General features: G+C 39.4%; 1 protein-coding gene across 1 annotated transcript in view; it reads left to right on the top strand.

Annotated features, from left to right (window-relative positions):
* Positions 1-20,962, top strand: part of LOC137282437 (sodium-dependent serotonin transporter-like) — a 49,126-nt gene that overhangs the window by 1,999 nt on the left and 26,165 nt on the right. The window contains exon 2 of the mRNA XM_067814189.1: positions 8,865-8,999. Coding sequence (XP_067670290.1) covers positions 8,865-8,999 — 135 coding nt within the window. The remainder of the gene's footprint in view (positions 1-8,864; positions 9,000-20,962) is intronic.

A 20,962-nucleotide genomic window follows, 5' to 3' on the forward strand; every position in this document is an offset into this window, starting at 1 on the left:
TCTGGAATAGTGTGAGCTGTCCCAGTAATCAACAGTTCCATGATTGGTTTCAGTGCGTCCCTAAGTTTGATCGAAATCCGTCTATAGATCGGTCTGGCGGTTGAACTTTTAATTTTCTAATGTGATGCATATTTGAATGTAAAAGAACGTATTGACTCTTGCCGATCAATGTTCCTGCTAAGCGATAGAAAAAATTATTAAGAAGAATGTAATACTGTATCTCACCAAATGTTTTTGATATCATAAACTTTCGCCCATAATATTCATCCTCTTCAGTATGTGTTCACTCTCTCTTGACACAATACAATATACACGTATTACGTGAGTGGGCAAATGAGGATTGCAGATAATTCCCACAGAATCGTCACAAACTAAAACAATGTATAGAATTACAAATTTACAATTTTTGAATCTGAAGAAATGTGAATATCGCGCCACGAACGTCCAAAATCGATACAAAATCATTTCTTCGTTTGCATAAATGTTACAGATTTACAGAGACAAGAATCTTTATTTGAGTCAATAACTGTGTCTTATCCAGCGGCTATAGACAATAACCCCTACCCTGCATAAAAGGTCATTTATCCACGAGATTTACTTAAGGGGAATCGTGTAAATATCAATCCATAACGAGGTTTTGTGATATACAACGCATGTATCCCTTAACAAAAGCTCAGGAAAAATATGTCGGTGTATTTTTAGCTCAAACTGGTCTTATAAACAAGTGCATCAATGTCCAAATCCCTTACAATAACGACGTGACCTGAAATTGAAACGTCAGTGCTAGTGAGTAACAAGTCTAGATTATCGTTCAAAGAGTTTCCACTGAGACTAAAACGCAAAATAGTGATGAAAAGTTATATATCGATCACTCAAAAGTGATGCCACCAGATTAGTGTGCGAAGTAGTTTATAAATTTACCTTGTCAGACGGGCTAACCATGCTTGAAAGTTACGAGCCTACAAAGTAATTCACTAGCCCCAAATTTGTATGTAGAAACTAGGCAAAGGATCACAAAAAGTTAAAATACCGTCATTTATCAGGTCACAGGTTTACATAATTTAAAAGTGATTTATAGCTTAACAAGTCAGACAGAGAGCTCTATTAAAAATGACCCCATGAAAGTTTAATAGCCAGTCTGATCAGTGACATGGAGATGTACTGGCCCGACTGGATTTTTACTAGCTACGGGCAAACGGGCACTGGATGCACTAAATATTTATGATAACTGAAAACATCCGTCTTCATTTGCCGCGAACGCCGCCATATGCATGTATGGAAAATTGTTGAGTGCAGCTTAAAACAAAACTTACTCACCCGTTCGACTCCCACAGTTGTCACAAGTGAGTAGTGTGTGCTTGTCGCTTCCAATACGTAAGAGGAGCCTGGTGAGTGGTTGTTTTTGTCTACTTCAGGATTTGACTCACCACATGGTTTCATGGTATTCCTTCATAAAAACGACACAAACCTTCACAAAACCGTAGTGAATTTGTGCTAAAACCTTCACGTTATATGAATCCCTCCAAATAAACTGTTTCTGAAGAACTATAAAAGCGTAAGGACGCCAGGTGTTATCAAAGATGGCTGTCTTGTGCACTACAGAAGCTCACTATATTTACATGCAAAGGCAATTCAAGTAATAACGCGAATACACGTAAACATCGTTGAACTGGCACTGCCCAAGTATGATTATTAGTCTCCCATGGACAGTTGTGAATGCTAAACCAAGGTCTTGAATTTTGTATCTTTGTTTACACAGGTTTGTGTTAGTGTCGTTAAATTACGGCTAACTTCCATAATCAAGGATGCAATATATCTTAAGGCAAACTTTCATGCGTTCCACACTGCCGTATAGTCATAGTGGCTTAAACAGATGTGAAAATGACGTAAATGGAAGCAAAACTGATGCCCTTTGCAAATTGTAATGTCCATTGCTGCTTGTCATCCTGGAACTAATACCGATGTGGAATACCATTCTGTCGATGTAAATGTGTTCTTGCGAACATACGTGGACAGTTTGACGTCCATGCCAATATCTGAGAGTGAATTTAGTTTCATTACAGGATAACGTTACATGGTTATTCATGATCATGTTCAATCCATAAACATTCTAAGGAGACACCTTAAGAGTTGAAATATTCCGTACTTGATTACGGATGCAAAGCACACATGGCCTGTCAGTTATATAAGCAATTTATGTACTTTTCAATGAAAATCATTTTTAAATAGGTTCTGAAACTCACTGAAGTATTTGTTAGGAACAAAACCCCTTAAACACTCTCTTTTAAATGACATTCAGTACTGATGAACGTTTGAGCAATTCAGAAGTTGTCGTTCTTGAACCTTGACATCACTTCCGGGCCGTTATAGGAGACATTCAAATTTGTCATTTGGGACAGAATAAGATCGATTCGTTTTATCCGTGTTCTTTTAATGATCAAAGGTTATCTCACTATGTGGTGTTCAGAGTCAAAGCTTCTGATGCTTTTGAGACCACAATAAATTATTAATATAAATATTCCGTATTTGTATTGGCGTGTCCTATTGTAATTTTGGAGGAAAGTACAGACTGAAAGTCCGCCATTGGAAAGTCTTCAATAATAAATTAAATGCGAGTTCATAATCAACATAATCAATCAAAAAGGGTTTGCTGCGTTTGAAGATGAAACATATTCCTTTTGAATTATTTCAGACACGATCGTTTTCATTGATAGAATATTTCAAATTTTAGTGCCTTTGGATATTCATTGTTATGTCTGTGAGATGACTAGGGGACAAAGCCAACAAACCATTTGAGAGACAAGAAGATAGTCTTTATATTCTTCAGGATTTCCACATATATGTTACCGTTTTTTGTCTAACGTCTAACATGAAAGTCTTCGAAATTGTGCATTCAAAAATTATCCATACCTTTACATTGGTAATAAACATTAAATGTCATATGGTATACAGAACTATATGAATATACGTACGCATAACATTTTAATACTTATACACTTATAACTTAAATGTATGTCCATTTTATCATTTCCGATGTTGCACGAAATAGTATTGGCTTAGCTGCTTTAGAATAATATTCTTTCCTCAGTGGGGTGGGGGATGGGTTGGTGGTGTCCATTTGTTTAAAAATAAGCAGCTATATTTGACACATTTGGAAGAATATTCTTTTCATTTAAACATGAACACAAACATCTTTCTGGTAACAAGCCTTCATTTTAAGAAGTTATTCTTATTTTTTAGAAGCAAACAGTGCAGTATGAAGTTAAAGGCGAGCATAATCGAATGTGTCTAATAAACCACCCTTAGTGAAGATGTAATCGCACCCCCAACGCAACTATAAATTATATGATCATGAAAACATAATAAACACGCCGAAAAAATGGAAAAAACGAGCTTTGATATGGTCTGGTTTTATTTTCGGTAACATTTCTATTATCCCATGTTGATGTCTTAAGTCAAAGAAGACATAATTTATACGATACGCTAAATTTCGTTCCGGCAAGAATTTGAATGGGACCAACCTTTCACATGTACTTCCGTGATGGCCTCGTTCGTAGTGGTTATATCCAGCTTAAAGGGAAGATGGCGTGTTGACTTGTCAACAGGTTTAGTTTATTACTTCCGTTTCAATAATGCCAAGACTGACGGAATTAGCGATGCAGTTGCGCATTTTGGGTCACTTGTGTCAAGCTGGTCAGGACATGTGTCGCTCCGCTCTGACATTCTCCTTCATCCACACGAAATTAGTGTCTTTCTGTCTTTTCTATTTAATTTTTTGTTTCACTTTAACAGTACTATTTGTCAATCGTGCCCAGCTAAAACAAGGAAGCCTTAACGTTACTTGTAGTTCTTTAATGTAAATTATGTGAGTATCATGTGATGAGGGCATGAGGAATGGGATGGGGATGTTGGGAAAAGATGCGTATCCTTCTCTGGTATCACAGTGTGTTTTCTACGCCCTATGTAATCTATCTCAGCAAAAAAAGCAACCTGTTTTTTCAGGCGTTTTGAACTACACTCACGTGCAAAAGAAACGTCCCCATGTATATAATTCTCTCTCAAACAGCAGTCACAAACACAATACGTATGTTCAAGATTTTCTATCAGTAAGAAACTATATTTTACAATTTGGTAGGCTATTATAGATGTTATAATTATGTAGATGTTTGTAGACTACGTTTACAAATGACGGTTAATCGCTCGGTTTTCGTGCATATGCCAACACGCAGCATAATAAGTTCCAAAAGACAGGAAAATCTGTAGTAATGCATGTGACCACCTCCGGCGTTAAGGCATGCCTCGACACACCGTCGTACAGAGTGAACGTGTAGTCTGATCACGTGATCTGGCACCTGTAGCCTTTGACCCTGCAGGACCTGAATTAACGCATTCCTGGTCAACGGAGGAACGCTCAGACACGTACCTAACCTCTAGGTCTGTTAAAATATCATTTGTTAAAAAACTCTACAGCAATTTCCTTGATTCTACTGACGAACATTCCAATCTACGACGTAATTGTTGATGCATCAACGTCATGCCCTTGAACGTTCGGTAGGCACGGATACCATGTGCACGAAGACGTCTGCTAACTGTCCATCTGCTGATTCGATGCCCCAGACGTTTTGTCGACGTTTCACAGTTGCAAATCTGTTCCTCAGACGAAGCACCCGTCAACGGTGGTCTTTCTAGGGGATGGTGACGTTGGGTCATCCACTCCTTGGCTTGTCTGCTGTCCTGGCAGTTTGTCTCAAGCGTGTGACCAGTCTTCCAACTGTTCGTGTTGCGAAGCCCATGATTCTTGCAACATGAGAGTTCGTGGCTCCCACCTCCAGCATAACAACTGCTCCCTCTCTTTGCTCTGAGGTTAATCGAGGAATGTTTTGTTGGTCATACGGATGTAAGTGATGACAGAGCGCAGTTTAACTCGCGTTTTATACGGGTACTTTTCTTCACATGCGGGACCTTTTGGCACTCAAATCATTTTTACAGCTTAAGACATGTACCAGGTGCTTTTCCTTCACATATAATGTTAATGTGTGTTTGGGAGATTACACCCAACCATAATTCACGTATATGGCCACATAGACATCAGTTATAATAATTTATATTTTTGGGACCTTTCTGTTGCACGTGAGTGTAGAAGATTATAATTATAATAACTACTGGTCAAAAGATACTGACTTAGGCTTGCCAGCTGAGTGAGTGAGCCAGTGAGTTAAACTAAGTGCCGCTTTCATCAATATGACGACGAGGGACACCAGAAATACTCTTCACACATTGTACTCTTGTGGGAATCGAACATGAGTTTCAACTTCACGAGCGAACCACAAGGCTACCACACGTATTCTCTGCCAGTTGAAAAACTTGGAAAATTTAAAAATGTTTAAATTCAGTTATGTCTTGTACTTGGGCCGACCTAATCCCAGTGCATATACCCTGGGTCATAACGGTTATCTTAAAAAATGTAACCCCCAACACTTTCCCAACCCCTCCCCCAAACACTCACACAAACATAACACACACACCCACGCACACACACACACACACACTATTAATAATACACTATATTATTGCTTACTAAACCAGATGTCTATATGATTTTACAAGTGATCGCCAGATTGACTTCAATCAGCTGTCCCCGTTAATCAGAAAGAAAAACTTCAAGTCAGACAGGTGTAGATTTAACATACACTACCGAATTGTGATTTTTTCGACTGAGGAATACAGTGGGGACTGACTTTGTGCATCCTCAAACATCAAGACATGCCTTGAACTGGCGAGAGTCCGAGGCGTATATGCCTCTGCTGGCTGCCATACGTGGATTGGCAGGATATTAAGTTGTCTTGTGTGTCGCCAGATATGACCCCAAAGTTGTCCCATCCGTCTAATATTGACAGAACGTGACGGTCAGGGCAACACGGGTAAGATCCTGGACTATTCGGGCAGTATGGGGTTTGCCATTGTTCTGAATAAACGATTGTGGTAGTGTCAAGAAATGGAGAGACAACTGGCTGCAGGTTGTTATCCCTGGGACGTTAACATTCCCACAGACAATAGAGCCTGTATGTCTGGCGAGGCGGTATTTCCGGTACAGAGCTGGTTCCCGGCCCCCTTTGCGAACGCCAACTTTTGATATGCGATACGGGCTCAACCTGCTTCCGGTACCAGAGTTCCGGCGACAAACATATACTTAAGAACCAGTTCTGGTTTCAGAATGCGCGACCGCCAAATATGACTTTAGTAGACGGGACCAAGTGTACAACCATGACCCTATTCGAAAAGGCATGCACAACGTTGTTTGTCATCGGAAGTGCTAATGTCTGTGACGTACTTACAGACCCAATTGTATCCTTGAGTAGTCATGCAATGGCTCCCTACTTTGCGTAGTTCAGGACGACCGACGTCTTTATCATCGATGAGGACGGATCGAGGATATTCTGTTATGCGGTCTGTGCATTCGTGAAGCACATAATCCTTTACACAGGTTGTGTGTGTGTGATGCTGCGTTCCAGTCTAAACACTTCATGGCCTGTACCTTGTGCATAGAGCTTGGTGTTCCTGAAGTCCTGCTTGTACTATGGACTCGCATAGCCCAATCGGCGCTGCTCCAAGATTCCCTGGCCTTGTGATTTATTTCCTTCTTTGTACTTTCATGTTAGACAATCATCAAAAGTGTAAGCAACGTGTATCCATTGTCAGATGATTTTGGGTGTGTTTGGTAAATCGTTTTCAACCTGAATGTTGATTCTGAGGTAATAAAGTTAAAATGTAACATATTTCTTAGGATCGGCGATTTAGGTTTATTAGGTAGCGTTTCTAACATATTCCAGTTGAACCTTTGAACAAACTGACCCTGAAGAAGGTACATGATAAGTATTTACTGTCTCTCTTTCGCCTGAAACGAAATATATTTTCTTCTTTGTCAAGTCATGTAAATGCTTTGAAGTTGTCTACAACGGATACCATCTTTACAATGTGTTTGTTATATTGTTGCTTAACATCTCAAACCGCAATATTTCAGTTGCATTACGTACGGTGCTTTGTGCTTGACTCAAGACTTCATGGCATTCCCCTGTGTATCTCCAAAACCCCTCTCTCATAACTTTCCAACAATAATTCTAATCTGCGCTGTGTACCAAAGTGAAACCCCAAATCATCTGGTTACAAGCCATACCAGAACATGGCATGGAATTCCCTGCCTGATGAGGTCCAACCCTGAAAAGCTAAGTTATCTAACACCTTTCTCTTCAGAAATGGCGGTGTAATGAACTATATAATGAACATTAATGCTTTAGTCATAGTTACCATTACGAACGTAACTGGTTTGAAGTTTGGCGCTAAATTAACGGACATAATTATTTTTAAGACCATTATACCCTGTGACTGATATAATGAACAACGGCTCCAGTCAGCGAGGCACCATGTCACACAAAGAACCACGTCACCGAGCCAGCGATGGCGGATATCATTCGAATGTGACTATACTTGTCAAATGTGTGTCATGAAAATAGACAATTCAACATGTTTTTAGAAGTTTATTAACTGGCTCAGACTATGAAGAGAGACGTATGACCCAGTTCATGATGAACGATCATACACGTGTATTACGTGTTGGAAGATCGATCAAATCGATACCTCACTATTCAGTCAAAGAATATATGCTGTAAATACCCAACCCGTTTTAAAACACAACACGTTAGCTACTCTAACGCTGAAAATGTACATGTATGTTCAGGAAGTCAGCTTTTAAAACGCGTTATGCTGACAGCAATGTTCATGTATGACAGCAACTGTTGAACATGAGTGTTGCATTATGACGTTGGTCGTAGACATGTGGAGAACAGTTCCAGGTATGTCCGTCAGTGAAGCAAATGATGGCCTCCCATTCAATTCTGTTTCTTGACTGGGACAGCAGTTCTAGCGTTCCCTCGTTAAGACAAAGACTCGTGTTCGATTGTCCACATGGGTATAATGTGTGAATCCCATTTCTGGATTGATCTTGCTGGAATATTGTCAAAAGCGGCGTAAAAAATACTCACTCAGAGTATTTCGACTTGTACCATATGATTCAGGTGAGCACATAACCTGACTTAGCATGTGTTTGTAACGAATGTTCCTGATTGGCAAGACACCCACCCACAAGCACGGAAATACCTGGCACATCACTATTTGACATAAATAGTTGCATAATTATGGTACACACTGTTCTGATCTACCCATCTATGTTTGCATAAGTTATAAACAAATTTTTATTCAAGCAGTTACACCCACTAAAACTAACCATTAAGTCTGCAAACACGTTTTACCATAATACTGATGCTATAAAATCTATTGAATACATGGTTGGTAAGTCGAATATAATAAAACCGTCTCAAACCCTTTATATATTTATTAAGGAATGAATGCACTCAGACGACTCTAAACGAAGCATTAATGGTAAAATTGCTTCAACGTTTCGGATCTTATTTTGATTTTAAGTTTGATTTTTCAATCCATTTCTTTTCAGTTTAAACATACTTTTATTCGTGAACCTCATTTTAGATTGGTGAACAAACTCAACAGCTTGTGTTAACATCTCTCTAGTCATATTATACAAAATGAAAAGAAAGATGTGACGTCACCGAACTTGACTATTTGACTATTTGACTATGAATAATATACGTAATAATGTATGTTTCTTTTAGAATCAATGGTTAAACGTGCATGCCTATTTTCTACAGATGTATTTATTTACAAATTGTTAAATTCTGATATACTTCCTTGTAGTACAATAGTGGCTAGCCATGTGTGGCTGCTTTGTGAACGTGCAGAAGAATAATATATTTTCACAGCTGTCATCAACCATGTGTTCTCATCTTGTGCAGGTGCCTTTCTTATCCCCTACATTGTGATGCTGATATTTGGCGGCCTACCTCTGTTCTACATGGAGCTGGCACTGGGACAGTTCCAGAGGTGTGGCTGTCTCACTGTGTGGAAAAGGATATGCCCTTGTTTCAAAGGTAAGTCTTGTATCCCGTTTTGACCTGCAGTAGTAACTGGTGGTGGTATTGGCATACAACCTGCGATACGATACATCACAATCCTAGATTTTAGTCACAGCGAAGTAGTATTGCCTAGGTAGTATGCAATGAAGCTGCGATATGATAGAAACCCCGAGGCAAGGGCGGCGATACGATAATTCTAACACCAACTATGAAACACCTTCAGATCAAATCGAAACCATTTCAAGTATTTCGTCAATTTCCGACAGGATATTTTCAATGTTCCTATTCATGAGTGAGTGAGTGAGTGAGTTAGGTTTTACGCCGCTTTTCGCAATATTCCAGCAATATCACGGCGGGGGACACCAGAAAATGGGCTTCATACATTGTACCCATGTGGGGAATCGAACCCGGGTCTTCGGCGTGACGAGCGAACCCCTTACCCACTACGCTACCCCACCGCCCCTCATATTCATGTGATAAATAAGTGTGTACACGGACTTTGTGAATGGTAATAAAATGCGAGCACTATGTTTGACACTGTTCTTGGCTTTATGAATTTCCGACAAAAAGGAAAGGGAAATTAAGTATGCGTATATCCTATTCAGACAAAAGTATATCTTTATTGACAGATATCGCGATTCGGCAACATTCAAAGAAAAACATCGACGTATCATAGCTCACTCGAAGTATCGTATGGGGATTTACGGCAATGTCAAAGATCGTGTAGATTCACTGTATCGACGGTCTATGGATCGATGCATCGATACGCATCGGTGAATCGTCACACCACTTTTAGTAACCCGGGTTAGAATTGGTCATCAGTAAACCATGCTTGTCGTAAGAGGGATAGGGTGGTCAGGCTCGCTGCCTCGGTTGACACATGTCACCGTATCCCAAATATGTACATAGATGGTCATGCCGTTGATCACTGAACTGTTTGATCCAAACTCGATTATTTGCCACACAGACAGAATATAGTTGAGTTCGGCGTTCATGAACACTCAGACAAAGCGTAAAGTGGTATTTTCGGGTTTAATGTTTGGAAGAGCAGGTGTGGAGAGTGGGATATTCTGCTTCATTAAGTTCCTTGTATCTTTCTTACCTGCAAGTATCTTTAAATGTGAGTGGTTGTCTCAACATTAATTACAACTGCGGACATTAGAAGAGGACAAATGGAATTATAAAAAACATGGCATGAACGTTTATGACCGGCTTGTAATGTGCCTTGAATGATTGCCCCTGTTGAATCGACGCCAGTGACATGACAAATTGTTTTACAGGAAATAATAATGAATGCTTATTTCCATTTAGAATATAAAATAATCATCATCACTTCCCAGACCTCCGAACGCTGCAAGTAACATGATCTCCAAACATATTCGAAGATAGAGAAACAAACGCTTACTTATTATGCTAAATGTGTGAATGGCGTTTGCTTACAGTAGACTTATGTGATTGAGATTGATTGTGCTTTATCGTTCACAGTTAGAATGAATCAAAATGCATTAGATTGCTTGGGTTGTTTTCGTTTTCTCTGAAAGTTATGGGGTTGATTAAGGATGTGTTTTTTTGTATTGATGTAATGTGTTTTAGATGATGTTGGATACTTTGGGGTTGTTTTAGAAAGTCTTGGGTGAGGTAGGGTTGTTGTAAACAACGGTATAAATGATGCGACCAGTAATTTTGAGCCACGTTTAGAGGCTTGAATAGCGGGATTTAATCTTTAAGTTCGACCATCTTTGCATCAGACTTCACTGCCCCTTCAGAACATGTGTTGTGGTGTCCTAACTCTGTACGACGATGGTTCTGGATAAACTGAACATTATCTTGGAGCAATATCTGTAGTATTAGTCGTGAATTTGTGAAAGTTTTTCTTTTACCACTGGATCCAAATTCACAAAATGAAGTGTTCACAACGACCTTCACTCATACTTCAAAAAGTGAAGTCATAACTCAAAAGCAGCTGGTAAACACAGTCACAGATTTCCACACGACAGGACACATGTCACTGAAGTGTTGGTCATACTATGTTGTTATCCTGATTCCTCAGTCCCATGAGACTGGTAGTTTGTAAACGCTAGTTAGAAACATGTACAAGATCCTTTGACAAGGCAATGTACATCTTATCAAATATACTTAAAATGGAAATATTAAAAACTAAAGTTGAAAGGGTTCGAGATACAAACCTCATAAGTGAAAGAGTTGTTGGCGCTATTGATCATTACGTGTCAGCGTTAACGACGTGTGTTGGCATGGAGACGTCTTTAACAGTGTACGTCAGTTAAACGTTCATGTTGAATACGTTGCTGACCAACATGATGTAAGCAAGGCGGTAGCCTCGCTGGAATATCACACCACGGCACTATCAGTCATGCTTGCCGACATACAGATACATATTGGTTAAGCTTTCTCTCATCACGATGAAGACTTGGGTACCATGTTGGGAAGCCTATTTTGGGTGATATTGCTGGAATATCACACCACGGCACTATCAGTCATGCTTGCCGACATACAGATACATATTGGTCAAAGCTTTCTCTCATCACGATGAAGACTTGGGTACCATGTTGGGAAGCCTATTTTGGGTGATATTGCTGGAATATCACACCACGGCACTATCAGTCATGCTTGCCGACATACAGAGGAACCACCAACCAGGCTAGCTATTCTCGAAACGTTCGTAACCTTACGAATTTCTTAAGCTCATTCTTAATACATTGGCTACGATGAAAGTTACGAATTCTTAAGGATAGGAACGTGTCGAGAATACGTGCCCTGGTCTGCTGCTACTACGTGAAGCGTAACTTGGATGAAATACTTTGGTCCAAATGACAAGAGAGTGCAGGTTCGGAGGACATCTTTGGATACTCAGGATATGAGAAAATATCCAACGTAGCAACCATTGCTTGCTTATGTGAGATCTAAAATTTGAAGCCCCGTTCACATGCACCTGTTGGCACAGTTGTATAAATGCACACATGGGCAAATTTTACATACGTGTGTAAATGTGTCATGTGAACGCATTTACTCCGTGTAAATATACACTAGGAGCAAATTTACATGTGGTCAGGATCAGGTGTAAAAGCACATGTGCAAATTTGTACTGTAAGTGAACTATATAATGTCATCTTCATTCCGGGGAAAATTGCATATTCCGGAAGCACATATGGTGTCATAAACTTTATGAATGCATTTACAAACAGTGGACTTCCAAACATCAAAGATATTCCCCACAGCTCTATCTAAATTCTAAAGTTGAAGCCAACTAGTATAGTGCAATTGCAACTAACTTCAATTCGTATATTCAAAGACTGGATAACAGCTTAATCCTGCATTTTTGTGAGGATAACATGGAAATCTCATTTGGTCATTCTAAAATACCGTACTAGTCTTTGCCGTCATAAGATTTATTCATGTCGTTCCACCAAACAGACGGTCTTCCTTTCTTCCAGAGAAGTCTGTCTTGTGACAACCTATTGCAATAACGGTAAATATGTTTGTGTTTGTCTTCTAAAGCGCCAGCGATAAGAGAACATCATTCCCTGTTGAATTTCATCAAAAAAAAAGAAGAGAAGACTATTTAATACATTTGTTAGTCACTTTCAACTTTACTCACTCTATATGATTTCAGTGTGAACGCAAAGTACTTTTACTATCACATACGTATGTACGTTTATATATGTGCATGTTTACTTACATGAGTAAATTGTGTGCATATGAACGGAGCTTAAAATTAGGCTTAATTAGTCCCATTGCATTTGCAAGCATCAGTCTACAGTATTGCTTTCTGTGTTCACTACGTTCCTATTCCTTTCGTTCCTCGTGTTCCAGGGGCGGTGGGGTAGGCTATTGGTTAAAGCTTTCTCTCATCACGATGAAGAGTTGGGTACCATGTCTGAAGCCTAGTTTTGGTCACGGTGATATTGCTGGAATATCGCTAAAAGTGGCGTAAAACTAAAATCTTCAGTATCCTGGAAAAGTCGTTCAAAGGTTTAAAACGTTTGCTTATGAAGAGTCATTTAAACCAACAAAACCAGCAGAAAGTTTTGCTTTACTCGTAATACGATCTTGCGGACGAATATTGTTTCTGAGATGTGTAACAGAATAAGCGACTATCATCTTTGTACGTTATCCGGGGCATCTTGCCGAATAAAACATTTGGGTGAAGAATTTGACTGATAAATGAAAATTTGTCACCAAAAATGAAAATTCAGATATTGGATTGCATTGTATTTGACTTATAATTACCGCATAATGACTGTCCTCTGAAAATACGGTCAGGCAACAACCGAAACGAAAATATTACAAGTGAGGGTTCAGTCAGAGGTAAGCGTCTCCCAAACAGATTCGACATAATTTTATCTTTCGTATGCAATTTCTGAACTACATACGGAATTAATTTCTAATAAAACGTGGGCATTATAATGGTATTTTCTATATTAACCGTATTTAATAAGTTATTGCCTCATTTATGATTGATCAATAGTACTGTATTCGATTCTACAATGTATGTGCCACATTTGACAGATTATTCTACCGGGTCATCCCTGTGACTCTTCTTTCCTCCCAAATGTCCTTCATCAATTGTCAAGGACGTCGACATTGCGGACCTAAGGATGTCCAAAATGGACACAAGTTGCTTATTTATACAGCAGCAGGCTTATCGTTTCTCAGATACGTCCAATATTTGTAACATAATCCGTGCAATCAAAACACGTTTATGAATTTTCATTGTTTCTCGATGAAATATCCATTGACCCAACAACCCATATGAAAAGTTCAACCCGTGGATGTTACATTAGAACCTTCACTCCTTCTGGGTCTCGTTCGGTTGCCCTGCCAGCACCATGTAAACCATACCGCAATCCTAAAATCCGGACAGGAACACGCCGTCTAATTTCCGAACACAACCAATTGGAGATCGGCGGTTCTTGCATCAACGTTTGGATAAGATTCTGTTGCCTTGTCATTATCATTGTAATGCAGAGATGTTGCAGTTCAATGGACATTATCATAACTGAGATTGCCTTATCGGCGGCTGTTATTTGCCCGGTAAAGGCCGCGTCTTAATCCAGGTCCGTCGTTGAGACTCGTAGCGTAATTACCCGGATCGCGGTCGAAGAGAGGAGCTTTCATGTGAAATAAAGGCTAATACCGGAGTCATAGCTGGGATTCGGCAGGATCATTTTAACTGTGCTTGCAAACCCGTCTTCTGTGTGTTCGATTATTGACCCATATGTTTAAATTTGTCCTCTCTCCTTAAACACTGACAAGTTTAAGTAATGGGTATTATATATCAGAGATTGAACAGAATGCTTGGGACCCGCCATTTGGAGTCAGTTGGATAGATGCATGCTATATTATCGTTAAGGGATGAACGTATCGCATCTTTTTTTGTTGACATTTCAGACGTCAAGGAGTCATGTTTTTGGCTATGGAAACGTATGGTTTATCCTGTCGTTTTACCTTTCTTCTATATTTCTCATAATTGTTTGGTTGGTGCAAGGCAATAAACCATTAGCCCCGAGACAATGACTTACAGTTGTGCACAAGTTTGATTTCAGCGCTACAGTTCCATAAAAGTATGCAGTGTTATGTGTATTTTCACTGGACGATTTCCGGCTTCCTTTAAGCAATACAACAGAGAATAATTTGAAAAATTACAATTTGTTATATTCCCACGACAGCGGACAACAGAAGTGTGTAATTATTATCAACAGTTGTGCAAATGGCACAAGTTATTTCCACGCTGGTATTATAAACGAGCTGAAGGCCAATCCACAAAATGTTCGTAGCAATATGACATTCGTAAGCCTTTGATAAACTGTAGAGTCACGACAGGTAAAAAACGTACAAGTGCTTTTTGGATTAAAATCCTGAACCTTAAAGATTATTTCCACGCTGGTGTTCCAAAAAAGTCCAATCCACAAAACTTTCACAATAGTACAATCGTCGAAAGCCTATGATAAACTGTAGAGTTACGACATGTCGTAATTTTACGAATCCTTTGTGGATGGGTACACTGATCCATAACGATTTATCATATTAATATGTATCTTTTCAAAATTCTAGCCACGAATAACAAATAATACAAGGAAGAGAAAAGGCCGACCTGACACTTACATTAATTGTGGTGAATATAGCAAATGCCTTTCAGCAATGTAATTGTTTCTTGAGCCTTGACGGTATCAGACCAATTTGATATGTCTGATTACCCATAGTGCCGGAAGTCTGCATATTCTAGACTGTAATCTGCAGTCTTCGGTCGGTAATCTGTAGTATGCATACAGTCTGAATAAATCACCATATGTCAGTCAATAACCAAACCAGTGATCTTGTTCAGGCTTCACCGATATCTGGAATATTTGCAAGATATGTGAATCTACTTACTCGCAGTGAAGAGTTCCTGTCCAAATTATGATAAATAGCTAAGAGCACAAGGAAGCGAGCAATATTTCAATATTTCTCTGATAGTTCGAGTTAGGGTTTCTGTTCTAAGAGATTACGCGAGGTATTTTAATTGTAAGGCCACAGTATGTTGCATTATCAGTAAGTGAAAAGTCGGCAGTATGAGTGAAAACACACCTAATAATTATTATTCTATTTATGGGGAATTTCGGTATAGCTGCTTCAGAAGATACATACGCACAGCTTTGTTTCGCTGTTCATTTTGCATTTGTACATTTGTTTTAGTATACGTAAGTAATAATTTCCCATCTACAGAATAAAGGCACCCTATCTTCTATACACCGTGTGAATCTAGGGCCGTTCAGACCTGGTTTTAACGAATTCTGGCATAGATAAAGCGGTCATTACGATCTGTGTTTGATATTTTTGAGTTCATATAATACGTATTATTAGCCTTTCTGTCTCATGGTGTAGGGAATACCATGACTGGTCTTCAGTAATCCGTGCATGTAAGAGGCAAATAACTGTATTGGGTGGTCAGGCTCACTGACTTGGTTGTCATCGTACCCGAGTTGCGTGAATCGATCCTCTTGCTGTTGGTAACTGGAGTGTCTGGTCCAGACTCGATTAAAAAATTTTTCTGGGATATTGTCACCAAACAAACAAACAATCAATCAGTCAACCAACCAACCAACCAACCAACCAACTAAACATAAAAACGAATAGTACATTATATACGACTCGTTTTCATTCATAATTAGTGTAACAAAGGTTCTTTCGCTTGTACTAACAACATGCATGCTTCATGTGAAGACATACTCAGTTTATCTTCCAATAAGAGATCCGTTGTATTCCTTGAGGTATAATTCAAGTTACCTCGAAACCTTTTGTTATGATGCAAAACTGATTAACAATATAGAGTCAAGTGATATTCATACCACACGAACCACTTTATGTGCTCATGTTATCAACACCAGACGCAGGTTAGCTGCTATATAACTATACAAATACTCTCGCACTCCACATAATGAAGTATTCTTGAACAGAACTGTTGCCTCTCTCATCCTGTCATATGCTGCATTAAACCACTCGCCAGTCAGTACCTTCTGTATTCAGTCAATACCTTCTGTATCCACAATGCCATATTGTTAGTATTGTCTCGTTACTGTACTCCAAACATCAATGTATGTATTACATCGGCATTATCTAGAGAGTATCACCCAGGCGTCTACTGATATCAGTTATATCCATACGAGTTGATAAAGTTACCAATATCCGAGGCTTGCTGAGAATACTTTTTGCATTTATCAACGATTGTTGATACATTTATTTTCAGGAGACAAAAGGGTGACATTTTATTTGTCACAATAATTAGTTCTCGTTGAAAATACGTATATCTTTGAACACGGTACTGTCATTAGACTTGCAGTGCAGCGATGGCATTGTGACGTCAACACGTTCATGACGTCATAGCATTGTCAGGGCATTGAACAAATGTCAAAACGATATCTTATATTAGGACAACAGTTCTGTTACCTGCGGAAAATAAACAAGCCTTAGGAACCTACACTGATCACGTTCTTGCAGAAAAAGGGCGCAAGATTAAAGAGCCATCCAGGATATATATATATGGACCACAGTATCACATAAGCTGCCACTTGATGGGATGGGATATGCTGGTGGTTAAAGTGTTTGCCCGTCACACCGAAGACCCGGGTTCGCATCTTCACAATGTGTAAGACACATTTCTGGTCTCCCCTGCCGTGATGTTGTTGGAGTATTGCCAAAAGCGGCTTAAAACAATACTCACTGCTACACATGTCACAGCCAAGAGGTGGACAGAAGAGTTTATACATGTTAGGGAGAGTCTCGCGATATATATATATATATATATATATATATATATATATATATATATATATATATATATATATATATATGTGTGTGTGTGTGTGTGTGTGTGTGTGTGTGTGTGTGTGTGTGTGTGTGTGTGTGTGTGTGTGTGTGTGTGTGTGTAATCAGAGTCCCTGAAAATTTCACTAAATATGTGTAATGTATGCTTTTCTCAGGGAATATACATAATACCTACGTTTTTCAGGAATTATACATATTCCTTGGTTTTAGGAGGTTTTTTAAGAGATATTCCCTGAAACTTTGAAAGTGTAAATGCCTAACTTCTCATTGTAGCACCTAAGTCCTTTTTTCATGGAAGTATTGAAATAAAATATTTTTTTCATGGAAGTATTTAAATAAAATATTAACAAATCCAAACAAGCAAACAAGATCCCCCGGTATTTAATTTATTTTTACATGTAACAGAAGAATGACACCTTGCACAAAACGTTAGTGTTGAAACATATACAGCGGTTTCTTTGGCATTTTATTTTTACCTGGCACCATTGCAACGGACAAATACTTGACTACCACAGTTGTGACTCAAACTTAGCACCGTGTCGAAATGTAATGTTCTTGTATTTGGAATTATGATCAAAACCGTAAAGGGCAGCAGCACAAACATAAACCTGATTGCAGGAATACTTTCCACGAAGGACACTCGATGCTGGTATGACAAGGTCGGTTTCTTTGGAGGGTCTGGAAACGTGTCGGACTCTTCACTTGATGCGGGATCAAATACTGCAGCAAGAAGATATCTTCACTTTGAAGCTTCTGGATGATCTCACAGGGATGGTGTGATGAACTTAGTTTTGGGGTCTTTACTAAGGAGTGCTGAAACTGTACTAACTTGAGTCTGACTGTTCAATCAGCTCTGTTGTTGTCACCATGTTACCAACATGATCTTAATATAAAAACTGGCTTTTTCAACAGAGCCATGGCTTTGTGGATGCCTAGGCTTGCCGTGAACCATTACACGGTCTGGCCACATTTGCTTTAGGTCGGCAATTACCTGGGCAGTAAACTCTGATCCGTTGTCACTCCGGATAGCTCCAAACAAAAGAAACATATCCAATAACCGGTAAACAACCTCAGCAGCACGCGTGGACACAATGGAACGAAGAGCACAAAACATAGTTAGGTGATCTTGATAAACCTGACATACTCGGAAGTGACTGGGAAATCTTGCACTACTTCATCCGTGATGTTGTGACTACAGTCATTAAGTTGTTTTATCTTGACAAGCTAAAAGTTATATTTTTAGAAAAAAAGAAAGAAAAACAAACAAACAAACAAAAAACATCTTCAGGGAATATGTTTTAAACACCTCTCCTAAAACCAGAGAATTTGTATAATCCCTGAAAATTTGAGGTATTATGTATATTCTCTGATCGTGAGTGAATATCAGACAGTCATACACATTACCTGAACTTTTCAGGGATTATGCATATTCCCTGATTATACATCTTCCCTGTAACACATCAACCTTAAATTACAGGATACCTACCTCTGACTTTTATCAGGATGACTACATTATTTAGACAGACTAACTAAACTTATTGCGTGATAAAAATGTCAGGGTCCGCTTTTCTTAAATGTCTGACCCCATTGTCCAGCCTTAATGGATCTAGACTGCTCAACGCTTACCCTGTCCTGGGATCTCAATAAGAACGAGCTACAGACCAGACGGCCACATCGCGGCCGACGTAGCTGTGCTTTAAGCATCCGTGAATAATAGACGAATCAGTTGTGTCAAAATATCAAGCACTCAATGCCAGGCGAGGCTTGATGATAAGGGCCGACGTTGTTGTCGTCGTTAAATCGCCATTCTAATTAAAGATCAATGAATATTTATGAGAGGCGCAAATCTGTTACGCAACTCCGGCTGTAAATGCGCATCAACTTCGGCGCCGCAGTAAACAAGATGGCCGACGACGTAACGACGTCGCTGACCTACAAGAATAATGGCGACTTTACTTTGCTTAATTTGAAACGTTAATAGTTTTTGAAGTTGATGTAACTGATATTTTATTGCAGTGTTTTCCGTTATATTGGGTGTTTCCGCGTCTTAACAGAACATGCTTCATGCATGGATGACGCTCTGATCTCTTCGTTCACGTCGAATATCCTGACTTGAATGGTACAGCTGAGCATCCGTTGCTCTGGGTTTAGAATATGTAGTTCTTGAAGATTTATTGTTCTTAACAAGCCTCCACGCTGTGAACCCAGTGATGCATGTCTCGGATAAACTTCAGCAGAACTGCTCTAGCTGGTGAAAATTAGGTGAATGAAACCTTGAATGCGTTATAAAACAAGACATATCTGCATAAAGAAAGCACAAGACAAAATTATTCGTTGATGCTATATTCTTAATAACAAGACTAGGTTGGAGCATAATCTGTCTTTTGGCACAGGAACATCAATGAATTAGAATATCTCAATATTTAGATTTCAGATTTCATTGACCAAGACAATGAGTACTCCTTCTACTCATTTCCACAATATTAATAATGTATCAGTTTCATCACTGATATTTATGAATTACTAACAAAATGTGAGTTACCAGTTGTAAACAAAAACGATTCCTCACCCACTGAGGACACGTTCCAAACATAGCCAAGTCAATAACACATATCCTACTGATCTGGCAGCTATTGTTCAATCGATTAGGTGCTTTAGGATACATTGGCAGTCGGTTCAAATCTTAGTTTCAATCAGATCATCAATCAAGGTTAGTCAACACGAATGCCAGGGTCGTGTCGAACCGCCTCTTGGTGCAGTATATAGTGCATTTCCAAAAGGCCGTTTTTCGATTCTCTGCCCCATCATACCTAACCAAATTGTTAGGTTTAAGGTTCGAAGGAATAGGGGACGGTATCGTTAAAGTCAGTACAATGCGTCAGAGTATTATAATATGGTATCTCACTGGTACAAGATCATACGTCGCCTCACCTCATCCTGTCCACCTAGCCTCACCCCATCGTTCTTCACCTCACCCATCACACTCTCACCTCGATCATTTCACATCGCCTTATCGTCCACAGTCCACCTAACCTTACACTCTCCACTTAACCGCTCCCCACATCGACTCTTCTCTCATTCACTCCACCTAACCTCACCTCACTTATTCAACCCAACCTTGTCTCGCCTGTCTTAACATCACCCTACCTAACCTCACCTCGCCCACACCTCCTTATCTTACCACACCTCGGCTCACCTCACCCAGTGTGGAGGTAGCCCACTGGTTAAAGCGTTGGTTCTTCTAACTGATTCCCCACATGGGTATATTGTTTGAAGCCCATTTCTGGTGTCCCCATCCTTGATATTGCTGCAGTATTGCTGAAACACAACTCACTCACTCAGTCATCCGTTCCAGTTAACCTCACCCCACCTCGCTTCACCTTGCAAACCCCATTTCACTCCAACTAACCTCACAAAAAAAAAGAAAAAAAAAAAAAAAAAAGAAAAGTCCTTACTGCTTTTGTCTGAGAGCCCGTACCTGTCACGTTTGCCATATCCCGGTGCAATCGTTCTTCCACACTACCACAGAGCTGGATCTATAGGATGGCATCCTGGTGACAACGTTTGTGTGAAGACCTAATTATACTGGAAGCCTTGTGCTAATACGCGAATACAGACGACGTGAAACCTTACTGATTCACATTTGGACACATCTG

Source organism: Haliotis asinina, chromosome 1 (genome assembly GCF_037392515.1).
Source record: "Haliotis asinina isolate JCU_RB_2024 chromosome 1, JCU_Hal_asi_v2, whole genome shotgun sequence".
Lineage (NCBI taxonomy): Eukaryota > Metazoa > Mollusca > Gastropoda > Lepetellida > Haliotidae > Haliotis > Haliotis asinina.